This window comes from Talaromyces atroroseus (assembly GCF_001907595.1).
Source record: "Talaromyces atroroseus strain IBT 11181 chromosome Unknown scaffold_9, whole genome shotgun sequence".
In the NCBI taxonomy this organism is placed as follows: domain Eukaryota; kingdom Fungi; phylum Ascomycota; class Eurotiomycetes; order Eurotiales; family Trichocomaceae; genus Talaromyces; species Talaromyces atroroseus.
Genome location: NW_017971441.1, coordinates 173,525 through 187,547, shown reverse-complemented (window position 1 = coordinate 187,547; position 14,023 = coordinate 173,525). Strand labels below are relative to the sequence as shown.

Here is a 14,023-nt window from a genome sequence, read left to right as displayed (position 1 = left end):
CTCATCTGCTGACTACAGACGGCGTGCTTCGTACAGAGCCCTAATCACAGACCAAAGAGAAAACGCGCAAAAACTAAGCATATTTACGATGTATTTCCTGTGCTAGTAGTTATCAAAGCAATGTCCTTACCTTTTCCATGCCCCATAGTCTCTGTGCGGGGTTAAGCTATCAAGTGGGATAGTTAGGCACCTACTTGTAACCAATGGTCAACTAGTATACGGAGTACGCTGTTCACTAGCTGGCCCATTTTATCCAGAAATTAACCACGGCAATGCCTCTGAGAGACCGCGGTAATATGGGAACAAGACGGATAATATCAGTATCCCGAAAATGGATTTCTCACCAAGACTGTCAGGAAAACCAATAGTAGTAGTGATAGTGAGTAGGAGAAAACCAATAAATCAAAATAAACCCACCTTCTTAAATGAAAAGAACAGCAAGGAACTCCTGCATGGTACAGAATAAGTCATTGCATAGATACAGTGGCGTACGGTCATTGTAGATGATATGCAAACTGCACAATGTTTCAATAATGAATGCTAAGGCGTCAAAAGACACTTGTCCTCGGGAACACTTATCCCAACCAATGAATTTCTTTCGCAACTTTGGCATCTTCTTAGCTTATAGTATTTGGTGGGCTGTTTTCATTTTTCACTTTTGCACTACGAAGCTGAGGGGCGCGAATAACAGCGCTCCCGAAAAAATACAACCTTGAATCTCTTAGACTAGTTACATCTGATATTATTCTTGATCTTTATACAATGAGCACTCGCTGAATTTCTAAGCTGACTACCAGACAGCTGGCTCCATGGCAAAGATCCAGTACAATACGAGCCTCCGTAGTCGACCGCTCTGTATCCAATTGATGGGCGTGCAACTATTAGTTGCCAGCAAGTCATCAACAAGATTCCTCGTGATAAATCCTTTCAGTGGACTAGCATTTATCCACTGGACCAATGAGATCCAGTATAAACTCGTGCTTGAGATCCCCGACATGGCCGAAACGAGTGGTCATCCCAGTGGGCTTGGCATGATCAGCAACAGCCTCAGCAGACACTGGAATGTATGCTCTCGGTGTTGTACTTGGGTAATGCAACTTCAAAAAGTCCCGAAGGGCCTAGGATATTCACTAATTGATCCCCACTATCCAATGCATGTCTGCTGCCCACGATCAAAATGTCTTTCCTCTTCTTTGCCGGCCGAAGACGTCATCAACATGCCGCATTTCGACGCATATCCACGCTTTTTCTCGCCCATCATGATTAGTAAGTGATGCTAACAAGCCATTCTCAGTATCTGTCTCAACTATATACCGCTGTTTTAACGGAATACGTATTGCTCCGCCTATCATCTCCGCACAGTCATCCCTAAGTGCGTGTTGTGGGACAGCGGGAATGGGGCCGCGAATGCGTACAGCTCAGATGCGGTCTAGTTGGCTACCTTGCTATAGTCTTCAGTCTCCTCTACGACGAAACAAATATTCTTTCCGTGTTGTTACAACTTCGTGCAGTAGTGAGCGCCCAATTCGTTAGAAGGCATCTTTAGCGTTGCTACATGACATGAGGGGATTGGAAGGAGTAGCATACCCACTGAAGAAAAAAATTTCCTTGAATATGTCAAAGTTGAAATGAAAGCAATTATAAATATACCAGTGTATGCCACGCCACCTACCCGGAGAATCTCAAGATTATCGTGCCAACCACTGGCAAAGGCAAGCAGACCAGGATCTAGTCCTCCGTTCTGCATTTCTTTTGTATATACCCAGGTGCTCCAGTCTACTCTGTGGAGTTAGTGCCCATCATTAACTCTGGGATTCATCACGATGAAGGCCACTAGTTTGATAACTATGCTGGCATCACTGGCCTCCGTTATGGCAGAGTCGACGTTCACCCCAATCAAACCACCTTCTCAGCCATTAGCAGTTCGGTCACCCTATCTCAGTACCTGGCAGGCTGCTGGCAGCGGTGGTGGTAATGACGGATACCTCACTGGCCAGTGGACTACCTTTTGGAATGACAGAATTCTTGGCTGGCAAGGGTTGATTAGGGTTGATGGCACTGCGTACAACTGGATGGGTGCCATGGGTGACAGCCCTACGGCTGCTACTCAGACATCCTATGAATACACTGCCACGCGTAGTATCTACACTATGACTGTCGACGAAGCTGTCGAGTTGACTATCACCTTCCTTTCCCCTATTACTCCCGATGATTGGAAACGTCAATCTCTTGTCTTTTCGTACCTGAATGTATCCATCGTTTCAATCGATGGTAAACCTCATGATGTGCAGTTATATGCCGACATTAGTGCCGGTATGTTGAGTTTTATTTTTTCCATTGCGGGAACCATCATTTTGCTGATCGTGCACTTTTAGAATGGATCTCTGGTGATGATTCAAGCATTGCCGAGTGGGAGTACGGGAAAACTGTCGATGATGTTGTTTACCATCAAATTTACCGTCAGACACAAGAGGCTTGGTCTGAGATTTCTGACCAAACTGAATTTGGATACTGGTATTGGGCATCTACGTCTCAAAACGGCCACTCATACCAGAACGGCGAAGATGTCGTCGTCCGTGGCCAGTTTATTGATAACGGAGTTCTTGCCAACACTCAAGACACCCACTACCGCGCAATCAATGATGACTGGCCTGTCTTTGCTCATGCATTTGACTTAGGAGCCGTTACAGATACCCCGGTCTCTCGTTTGTGGTCCATCGGTCTGTGTCAAGATGAACCCATTCAATTCACTGAAGTGTCCGGTGTTATCCCGCAGACTTCATATTATCTCAACTACTTCGACAACCAACTTGAAGCTGTAAGTCATCTTGGCCCATTGCGTTGTCTCTGGATTTCTGCTAGTAAATCATGCGCATATACTAACACAGGTTTTTCATTCCTAGCTAAGCTTTTTCCAAAACGACTACGCTACAGCCCTAGAGCTATCCACCGCATTGGATGACCAGCTTCAAGCAGACTCCGTCAATGCCAACGGCCAGAGTTACGCAACCCTAACCACCTTGGGTCTAAGGCAAGCTTTTGGAGCTCTTCAGTTCACTGGCACAATTGATTCACCACTTATCTGGTTGAAGGAGATCTCTTCCGATGGCAACATGAACACTGTTGATGTCATTTTCCCCGCACATCCGGCTTATATCTATACCAACGCGACCATCCTGAAGTATTTGTTAGAGCCATTGTTCATAAACCAGCAATCAGGTTTATATCCGAACTCTTACGCCATGCACGACGTTGGTTCCCACTATCCCAACGCTACGGGATACCCTGATGGCAACGACGAGGCTATGCCACTCGAAGAATCTGGCAACATGCTTGCCATGGCCTTGATCTATTATGCGGTATCAAAGAACGTGACTTTCCTCGAATCATACTATGACCTGTTGGCTCAATGGACCGAATATCTGATCGAGGATTCTTTGGTTCCGGCTAATCAGGCATCGACTGATGATTTCGAGGGTGCCCTCGCGAACCAGACCAATCTCGCCATCAAGGGAATAGTTGGCATTAAGGCCCAATCAATCATTGCAAACTTGACCGGACGCTCTGCCGATGCTCAAAACTACAGTGACATTGCTGAGAGCTATGTTCCGCAATGGATCAATTTCGCCAATGACACTACTGCCAATCCACCGCACTTCGAGTTAAATTACAACAATGTAGGTCCAGTTCCTTTTTTTTTTTTCTCCTACTTTTCTTGTTGTTATGACAAATGATAAGGAGAATGTTAACATAGCCGAATAGGTGAGCACCTGGTCTATCCTGTACAATACATTCCCAGACAAGGCAATGAGCCTAGGGATCGTCCCTCAGAGTGTCTATGACGAGCAGAGCAAATTCTATGCTACAGTACTCCATGACTTTGGACTGGCACTTGACACTCGCCACAATTGGTCCAAGAGCGACTGGGAGATTTGGGGAGCTGCCACCAGCAACAGCGACACCCGTCAAGCCATTATTGACGCCGTTGCAGCCTATGCTGCCGATACCTCTGAGTGGCTGCCCTTTGGTGACCTTTACGAGACCTTAACGGGAGAGTAAGTTACCAATACTTCTCTTCTCTTTTGTAATTTCTGCCTATACTGACATCTTCGTAGCTATGTTCCCGGTGACCACTTCGCCAACCGACCAGTCCAAGGTGGATTGTTGGCTGTTCTTGTAGCTAACATGGGAATTACTGTCTAGAGAAGACACATAATATCTCTCTGTTGTACATACATCAGCCTTATATAATCATTTGGTTGACTTTGACATAAGGTTGTAAGTATCCAAAGTCGTATACATAGCCTCATCAAAATGTCTTCGTCTTTTTCTTCTTTTTATACACAGTCATCAAAGCCCGGGAGACCTAGAATTAATGTAAATATAGACCTCAACTAAGAGTATATTCAAGTCGTCCAGCCTACGTATTACCTAAGGCATTTCCATCTAGTTATATAGACAAGTTGTACGTAATTGAACCTGTAGAGAGTTTTCATAAGACAACCCATACTCATATTCAAGTATCTATATCCTATCTTTGATCAAAACGTGTAAAGACCTGAGTTCAAAGAAACTGCATGCGTAAATATACACGGGTGTCTTTAAGTAAAAGTATTAAGGCCATGAAAACGCCCCCCAAAATACCTAACTACCTACACCTGTGAATGTTTATCCGCCGAAGTATCCTCAATGATTTCCACCTGACTTTTGTTGCTATCAAACTCGCGGTGCTCTTTGATATAACTGCTTTCCGCAGCCTGACGACCCGCGACAATATCTCGGAGCTTCTGCCGTGATCCAGGGCCAATAACCCATCTCCCGCTGGTTTGGAACAAGACATCTATATCTTCCAAAGCCGCTTTGGACGTTTCGGGTACTGTTGATATGTTAGATAGGAAGTATTATCGATGGGATCCGCAACTGTTAAAAATCGTGAAAAGTATCAATTTTGTTAGGAAACTTACTCAAGAAGTAGATCAGTGGAACAAAGCATAGATTCGTTCCACACCATAGAATATATGTGCCATATTTAATCCTATCAATCAGGACCGGAGAAATCATGACAACGAAGAAGTCTATAATAATTGTCTCGTCAAATTTCATGATTCATAGCCTAACAAATAGATGAACCAATGGACTAAGACTCACTGCATAACCAGAAACATCCCGTTGCAATAGCAACTGACTTCCCTCGAGTTTGCAATGGTGTAAGCTCAACCGGCAGCAAGAACGGAATTCCATCGAAACCAATTCCAGCAAATGTATTGAATACAAATAGGCCGACTGTAGCGACATAGCCAGCTGGTTTGCTGTTTGGGTACGCAATGCATCCAGCCAAGACAGCCATGGTGATTGTCTGGCCAATGGCGGAGAAAAGCATGATGCGGCGACGGCCGACGCGATCGATGAGTGGAATGGGAACGAATGTGGCCAACCAATACTCAAGGCCGTTGAAGCCGGCCATGAGTAGACTCAAATTCCGTGACATGCCTAGAGTGTCTTGAAAGATGACCGGCCTATTGACGGTTACTCTTTAACGCTCCATGATATGGATGAAAAGGGAGAATATGTTGAAGTGCAATAGAGGATAAGAGTTGGATGGACGTACGCGTAGTTTGTGATTAGATTGAGGCCACTAAGTTGTAACATGCAAAGTGACATGGTTGCTAAGACTAAACGTTGAAAGTAGCGTCCTTCGCCTTGAGTGAACACATCACTCCAGCTAGTCTTGTTTTCGGTGTTTTCTTCTTCAAGTGCATTCTCGATAAGGGACAGGCTGATGTTCTATTTAAGGTTAGCAATTCGCAGTACTATCAACTGTAATAGTCCTTGGTGTGAATTCCTACCGTGGCTTCGGCCCGTTTCACAGGGTCTATCTCAAGTGACAGCATGTCAATGACGTCTCGAGCTTCGTCCACTTTGCCCTTCCGTACTAATGCCCGAGGAGAGTCTGAAGTACAATCAGTACCCAGGATTCTTTGCCTTCCGATATGGAGCTATATCAAACTGACCAGGCAAGAAGAATGAGAAGATTATCGTAGCTGCTGAGAACACAACTTGCAGTGATAACGGAAATCTCCAGGACCAATCCGTGTTTCCAGTCAACGATGACTCGTTGACACCGTAGTCTACCCAATACGCAATCGCAATACCGAGCTATATAGAAGCCAAGGTTAGCACTATAAAACAGCGATTAAGAGGGGCACTTACAATATTGACGTTGAGCTGCCACAAGACTGCTCTTCCGCGATTGCTTGATCGTGAACACTCTCCATTCCATGTTGGAAGAACGGCAACAGCCATTCCATTACCAACTCCGGCTAATCGAAGGGTAAGCCATGGTGCACGTATGTAAGTTTGGAGAGAACTAGGCACTCACTAACTATACGTCCAACGATGAGTTGGGAAAGGCTATACGACGTAAACTGCAATATCGCGCCAATTATAAGAATGGTCTGACCACACATGACAGTTACTCGTCGCCCGTATCGATCACCACCAAAGATAACACTGAGAGCCCCCACGGCACATCCGATTTCATAAACCGCAACGACGAATCCCTGAAGAGTCGAGTTGCCCCCATCTGACGAGATAGAGGGAAATCTATCTTGCTGGTGAGACCTTGTTGTACCAAAATGCCCGAGGGTGGGCGAAGGGGAAAAGGGCAATCGAGAACACCTACGTGTTTGCGAAGGATGTCGACGTCAAGAATCCACCCATCACCCCTTGGTCATAACCAAAAAGCATGTTACCAATGGCACATGTTGCTGTAATTGTATATTCTATCCATGCAGTCTTCTGGCCTCGGTTTCGTAAACGATCCGTAAATACGGCGTAAGGTGCACTAAAGGGCTTCATGATCGATCGGCTTTGGGCGTAGCTACCTGGAATGTAGCGATAAACGAAATGGACCTATAGAGAGGAAGCCCTATATGAGTGAGGGAGGATTAGACACCTCTCGGCAACGATTTTCTTGTCGCCCTCGTTACTCTACGACCATCTTGAGGTTATATACACGGAGGATGTAGTCACGTGAAACCCCGGAGTCCAGCCCGTTTGAGGCGTTTCCGGGGGAGGGAAAGCCTGGGGAAACCGCTGGGAAAACGCTTGGCGTGACTCGTTGCGAGGTCTGGCAGTTAGGCTGCGTCCCGATCCGAGGTTTTGTGGCCGTTCATTGGCCGGTCCCAGCGAGTATTCGTTGCATGATGTCACAGGCATGACGAGGCCTTGTAAGCATCCGCTCAATAGACGAGACAGTAATATGATATTTCCTACGTCTTTGGCATTGCAATAAACAGCTAGATATTTTAACTTCTTGAGTTTGCGAATTGCCAGCGAAAACCGGAAGATATGGCTGTTTATCTGGACTACAAGATTGTCAAAATGTAACAAAATGCTACGTACGCATGGTATAGAAGTATCAAAGCTTTAGAAGGGCACCTTGGACATGCTCGCCGATTTTCACTCGCCAGATTCGGTTTTCGTTGAGCAAGAACATATCTCCGTTTCGCCCAAAGCAGAAGTTGGCTACGAGGCCTCCGACCATGATTTTTCCAAGTAGTACTCCACCAGGGGACCAGACGTGCACGCCATCACCGCAGCCGCTATACACATTACCTTCCATGTCACATTTGATACCATCCGGAATGCCGCTTTCCGTCATAGCAAAGAGTCGTCGGTTTGCTAGGAAAGGTTCACCGTGCCTTGTGATTATATCAAAGGCATATCTGTATGTAATGGTTAGTGGCGAGGTTTTTTACGTATTCTTATTCAGTGAAGAAGAGAAGTAGAGAAATGTACAAAATGGAGGCGCTGATGGAAGGGAGAGACTTGCATTGTGGACGCCTTCTCGTCTGACGTTTTGCCGCTCCCATGCAACCAATCCGTGTCGGTGACATAAAGGGTTTTTTCATCCGGCGCAAAACACAATCCGTTAGGATGCCCAAACCCATCTGCCATGGCCCGTATGTTTCTAGTTATCGGATTATATCGGTATAGCTGAGGAGGCAGTCGTAATGGTGGGCGATAGTTCTGTTCGAAGCCGTAAGGCGGGTCTGTGAACCAGATTGAGCCATCTTCATGAACAATCACATCGTTGACAGAGTTGAAATCACGACCGTAGAAGTCGGAGATCAGCAGTCGCACATTATATGGCGCGGTGGCACTCATTTCATAAAGCCCACTCGGCTTGTCATAATAACCTTGACCGCAGAACAATATTCCATCCTTGTAATTGACGCCGCCGTTGCCCATGGGGATAGCACTCGAATCAATCTCCTCGCATACACTTTTGGATAGATCGTCGTCATTGATGATTATTTTTGAGATCTGGACACGTTGAAGGTGGCTAGGTGTATCTGGCTTGTCACCGAAGCGGTTGCTTGTGACGAAAAGCTCGTTGGTAGATTTTATATACACACCAGCCTCGTGTGCGAATGGGTAAACATTGTTTTCAGCAAGCAGTTCTATCTTCGGAGAGCCGCCGAGCAATTGATTGAAGCGCCCGTCATGGGCGACGAACCGCGAAGAAACGCCCGACATCATACGAGCAAGTGCGAAGATTCCCAGATATACAGAAATATAAATGGTCGTGGAAGTGAGGTTGTGAGACTGTTTTGAAGCCAGAAAAGTAAGTAAAAGGCCTCCAGAGCTTTACAATTAGCGTGCTTGTATTTGTCTGTTGACTGGTGCGGGGTATGGTGTGCCCTTCGGGCAAAAGGCCGATAGCTATTATAGCACACAAGCATGGAATTCATTGTTGAGCAATTTACGGATCTTTGATTTGATTGCATGTCTATGTCCACGCTATATGCCGTCTCTATGGCCCTTACCACTGCTTCCTACAATATCCATCCAGCGCTCCGTCTCCTTCGTGAGGATCTCAATGCCTTCTTGCATGACTTGAGTGAGAGGTTTGTGGATATTTCCCTCGATATGTTGCTGCCACGGTGCTAGCAAAAGCTTGTTCACGTTGATCTTAGACACGCCAGCTTGGACGCATGATTTCATCAGCTCAGGAGTGAAGTCATTGGTCCCGTGCAAGACCAATCGAGCACGCTTATTGATTTGCTGGTAGACACTGTGAAGCCTAGCACACACAGAAAAAAAAAAAAAAACCGAGTCCAAATTAAAACTAATTCTCATGGCAAATGCTAGCAACAGTAACCGTACCTTTCAAAGTCCAACTGCGGCCCTCTGGCCCCGTAGTCTCCATGGATGTTACCGACACTCGGCGCAATGGCATCAACATCCGCCGAAATGAAGTCCTCCACGTCTTCCGCACTCGTCAAGATGCCTTCAACATTGCAATTAGCAAGCTACTGGTAGCACCAGGGAAAACTGTGGCTGGACTGATGCTCCTACCAGCTAGATCACCGGTATCCATAATCCCATCCTCGCCGCCCTCGATACGGCCGGTCTCCGCTTCCACCGCTATCTGCTTCGAGTGGCAGTAGTGTTTCAATGTCCTGGTCTTTTCAATATTTTCTGCCCTCTCGTAGTGGCTCATGTCCACCATGATCGAGTCAAAAGGATAATGGTCAGCCGCATATTTGATCTGTTCTTCATCTTGGGCGTGGTCGAGGTGGACTGCAATTGGAACGGCAGCCAAGCGAGCTGCCGCCGCTGCAGCATACACAAGAGACGGTGTGAGTTTTAACGAGGAAGGGAATAGCTGAAGTATAATGGGTGATTTCCGGTTATTCGCAGCCTGCACAAAGGCAGTCACATGCTCGACGTTGTAACTATTAAAGTGTAAGTCACAGCCAAAACACCATCAAACAAGGATTCATTCGCACGCGATTGCTGCAATGACTCCATAACCGCCCTCCTCTGCCGACCTGAGGATCTGTAACGTCTTGTTCGTTTCTTTCCAGGACATCTTCAAATTTTGGCATTCTTGTAAGGCTTGATCTGATATTGGATACGAGTTAGTTTGGCTGGAATTGAGCACTTCTTATTCAATTTCAGAGCTTCACATGCCTTGGATGCCTTGCAAAACAGGCCACCACTCGCAAACGGAGCATCTCCGATGCCCCACTGCCTCTCCCGCGATTGGCTGCCGGGCAAATGTGCCTCGTTGCGAACCTCCTCGTTTTGCTTGACGAGTCAAACTACGTACACTTAGTATAGTCACAGCTCTTGCATGTTAAAACGACAGAACCCACTTGTCCGCGCTAATTGCATCTCTTCGAGACCTCGCAACGCGGACGCTATGCACCACAGCTATGACAGATGTAGAAACCAAAGTGGCTCGCCGTAGGAAACCGCGCAAGTCGCGAGGCCGAGGACTCCGCACTACTGCTGGATGGTCAGTCATGACTTTCCATTATCCGCAGATAAAATTGAATGCTGACCACCTGCAGTCTTATATGCAAGCAACGTCATGTGAAATGTGATGAAGAACGTCCGCAATGCGGCCCTTGTCGCAAAGGCCAGCGCCCGTGTGCATACGAGCCTCCGGGGACCGAACATGAGCGTGACAAGGAAAAACAACATGAACCACAACAACGTCAGCATATTACCACCGTACAAGGTCAGCATCCAAATGGTGATGACAACACTATTCAGTCACCGACTGCATCACGCGAGGGAAATTTCCAGCTGTCGCCCGTGTCATACCGCACGAGCGGCATCTCGCCGAGCACGGATATTTCATCTAGCCATGCGCCCTACAGCTGGTTTGAGCTACTTACCACAGACGTCGCCAACCTTGGCCAGGACTTTCTGTTGTCACCGTCAGGAGAGACGACCACAGCTCTGGGATTATCACTGGCTGTCGATAGTGGTTCACCCTCAAATCCACTGCTCGTACCTCGAAATTTGCGAGAAAAGCAGAGTTTCCAAGCCGCAGCGTTTGGCGATATCTCCGCGGCAAATACTAATATCCCACCTGTTGAGACTCCTGCAGTTGTCAGAGATGACAGGTCTTGTTGGACGCTCGCTGCACCAATTCAGCTGAACTCCGTTGAAGCTTCTATCTTCACGCATTATATCCACAACCTAAGTGCCTGGCAGGATTTTTTTGATCCTCTTAAACACTTTGGAACCCTGATACCTCATTTGGCACTAAATAACACTGGGCTTATGAAGGCTTTGTTGGCCCTTTCAGCAAGGCATATTGCTTTATGTCAGAATAAAAATTCGACCGGGCCGGCTCAAGGTCCCTCAAAACATGATACTACTAATGATGCGGAAGCACGTAGGATCAGCCGGGAGATGTCTGTGCAATTCTACTTCGAGACACTGCGATATATTCACAAGGCCATGCACTACAAATCATACACGGGAAGCCAAGAGTTACTAGCTACTGTGATTCTAATCAGTACCTATGAGATGATCGACGGGTCGAATCAAGACTGGGAAAGGCATCTCAAAGGCGTTTTCTGGATTCAGCGTTCGCAGGACAACGACGGAGAATCTGGAGGGCTACGCCAGGCTGTGTGGTGGACATGGTTACAGCAAGATATATGGGTTGCATTAATAGAACGTCGCCGTGTATTTTCGTTTTGGCATCCTAAACGACCTCTCGCAACGTTAACATCTCCGGAACTAGCATGCCGAGCTATGTACCTTCTTGCTCAGTGTATCAACTACGCTTCAAACGAGGAAAGAGAAGGTAACCCGATTGATCAACGAGCTCAAAGGGGGAATGAGCTGCTTCAAATGCTACAGGATTGGGCCCAGCATCTTCCGCCTGAGTTCAGTCCACTTCCGATTATCCAAAATCGAAATGATACGGTCTTTCCACCAATATGGATACATCCTCCGACGTATGCAGCTGCGGTTCAGGTGCATTATCTATCGCAAATCATCGTTTTAATGCATCGCCCGTTAAATGGCGGGCCTCTAGACTACAGTATCGTGCAGAGAACTATTCGGAGAGCAGTTGACATAGTCTGCGGAATTGCCAAAACTATAGATGAAGGCAGTACTCAGGCTAATTACATCTCTGTTCTCTGCCTCTTCGTTGCAGGCACCAATCTTCATGTGAACCAGGAACGAGCTCTTGTCCTCGATCTCATCGAGTCTTGCGAACAACGGATCTCCTGGTCGAACAGATCATTGCGCACAGAGTTAGAGTCTGAATGGCGCAAGATTGATGTTAGCGAGAGCTCGCTCGGGAGTCTTTGATATCTGAATTCAATCACTAATTTGCCTGCACTCATATGTATTTAGTAATTAATGACCCTGTATTAGGGTAGTTAATCTGGGTGAAGAAAACTCCGAGTGTAACGACAATTTACCCACCCCAGCACCACGCGGGATCCTCGTTACGAGGTCTTCCAGCCTGAATCCGAGATCTTTCGTCAGAGGAGCAAGCAACAACTCATCTGCGCATGTCAACCCCGCATGGTAAGAGTCGCTATTCTTGCCGAGGTGTGGATTGAGTTGTTTTACTTCTATTTGTAATTTACTATCTCGTTGTGCTGTCTGATTCGCTGCCCCTACGTGTAGTAATAAGCTTATGTATAAGAAGGACAGAACCCCTCCATTATGATTAACTTGATCGTCGAAAATACTCTTGAGTTATTCCTCCTCCTCCTCCTCCTCCTCCTCCTCCTCCTCCTCCTCCTCTTCTTCTTCTTCTTCTTCTTCTTCTTCTTCTTCTTCTTCTTCCTACTCCTACTGCGACTACTAGATTGAACATCGTCCAATTCGTTATTTCAAGCCCAAGAATTACATAAAAAATGACGTCCTCTTCCGCAGCTGCCAATAACTCCCCTCAGCCATTCCTCAACACCATGCCACCGGCATCATTCAGCTGGCAAATTACCCTGGCGGAGAAAGTGATCGCTATTACTGGAGCAAACCGCGGTATTGGATTAGGAATTGCTGAAGTTTGCCTCGCCAATTCCGCCAAAGTCGTCTTCTCCCTCGACATCACCGAGCCGGGAGACGACTTCAAAGCCTTGGCAGAGAAGTTCCCAAACCGATTCGAGTATGTGCAGACAAACGTTACGGAAGAAGCGAGCATCGAGAAAGCCATCAACACAATCGTCGAAAAGACTGGCCGCATTGATGGGCTCGTCGCCAATGCAGGCATGACCAAGCACCAGCCCGCGCTCAATTTCGAGAAGCCCGAGCTGCAGAAGCTATTTGACCTTAATGTCTTTGGTGCATACTTTTGCGCTAATATTGTTGCTCGGAAATTCATCGATTTGGGTATCAAAGGCTCGATTGTCATGACCTCTAGTATGACTTCGTACCGCCCCAACCGAGTAAGTGAATTGTATACCCGTTCGCCTTGGCACGCTATCCCAGCTCCAAGCCTTCATTTGGCTGTTCTTGGGGTCGAAAGTTCATTGAGCTAATGATTCATCCACCAGGCTGCCCCATCCGCTCCTTATGGCGCCACGAAAGCCGCCGTGCGCAATATGTGCCACACGCTCGCTATGGAATGGAGCAAGCACGGTATCCGCGTCAACAGCATTTCCCCCGGTTTCGTCAAGACTGCCATGACATACTACGTCGAAACTGCACCTGACTGGAATCTTAAGATGCAATATTATGGTGGTATGCCTCGGTTAGCGGATCCACGAGAGCTGGGCGGCGCATACGTGTACCTGTTGAGTGACGCTGCTAGTTATACAACGGGTATCGATATCCCTGTTGCTGGTATTGTGGGAGCCTGGTAAACGGGTTATGATTGATCTTTGTTTTGAAAGCGTTCTTTCTGTTCTTTGTGTATCATTGCAGATCAATAGAAAATACAGATGGCAACCTTAGACATGTTAAAATTGCATATATTAACTAAACGGATGATTAGATATGATTGTCTTGTCATTCTGTCACATGGATTATTTTTGACGTAGTACATTCAGCTCGTTAAGTCAACAAGGAAATGATTTTTCACACACCAAAATGCCATGTAGCTGAAGAACCTGACAATCTATCTAGATACCTAACCGGGATACAATCTTCCCAGCTGACTGAAGTTCATGATACATTTATTTCATAGTCTTGCTGAAATACTAGCTAAAATTATATCGACATAACGCTTGAAACATAACAAAACTAAAGT

At 46.6% G+C, this 14,023-nt stretch overlaps 5 protein-coding genes across 5 annotated transcripts; 3 read left to right on the top strand and 2 right to left on the bottom strand.

Moving 5' to 3' along the window:
- Positions 1–1,823: 1,823 nt before the first annotated feature.
- On the top strand, positions 1,824–4,203 carry UA08_06449 (hypothetical protein; the record flags this gene model as incomplete). The annotated part of the gene is made up of 5 exons (XM_020269224.1): positions 1,824–2,313; positions 2,376–2,818; positions 2,904–3,677; positions 3,763–4,055; positions 4,116–4,203. The coding sequence occupies 5 exons, from the start codon at positions 1,824–1,826 to the stop codon at positions 4,201–4,203; spliced, it is 2,088 nt and encodes a 695-aa protein (XP_020118326.1).
- A 449-nt stretch (positions 4,204–4,652) lies between these two features.
- Positions 4,653–6,858, bottom strand: UA08_06448 (hypothetical protein; the record flags this gene model as incomplete). Its single annotated transcript, XM_020269223.1, has 9 exons — positions 4,653–4,876; positions 4,965–5,075; positions 5,149–5,516; positions 5,609–5,784; positions 5,847–5,950; positions 6,012–6,156; positions 6,211–6,320; positions 6,380–6,603; positions 6,683–6,858. 9 exons carry the CDS (start codon positions 6,856–6,858, stop codon positions 4,653–4,655), a joined length of 1,638 nt encoding a protein of 545 aa, XP_020118267.1.
- A 562-nt stretch (positions 6,859–7,420) lies between these two features.
- On the bottom strand, positions 7,421–9,880 carry UA08_06447 (hypothetical protein; the record flags this gene model as incomplete). The annotated part of the gene is made up of 7 exons (XM_020269222.1): positions 7,421–7,727; positions 7,859–8,610; positions 8,657–8,727; positions 8,832–9,079; positions 9,172–9,295; positions 9,364–9,743; positions 9,798–9,880. The coding sequence occupies 7 exons, from the start codon at positions 9,878–9,880 to the stop codon at positions 7,421–7,423; spliced, it is 1,965 nt and encodes a 654-aa protein (XP_020118268.1).
- A 346-nt stretch (positions 9,881–10,226) lies between these two features.
- Positions 10,227–12,132, top strand: UA08_06446 (hypothetical protein; the record flags this gene model as incomplete). The annotated part of the gene is made up of 2 exons (XM_020269221.1): positions 10,227–10,309; positions 10,365–12,132. 2 exons carry the CDS (start codon positions 10,227–10,229, stop codon positions 12,130–12,132), a joined length of 1,851 nt encoding a protein of 616 aa, XP_020118430.1.
- A 557-nt stretch (positions 12,133–12,689) lies between these two features.
- On the top strand, positions 12,690–13,637 carry UA08_06445 (hypothetical protein; the record flags this gene model as incomplete). The annotated part of the gene is made up of 2 exons (XM_020269220.1): positions 12,690–13,220; positions 13,329–13,637. 2 exons carry the CDS (start codon positions 12,690–12,692, stop codon positions 13,635–13,637), a joined length of 840 nt encoding a protein of 279 aa, XP_020118429.1.
- Positions 13,638–14,023: the final 386 nt, after the last annotated feature.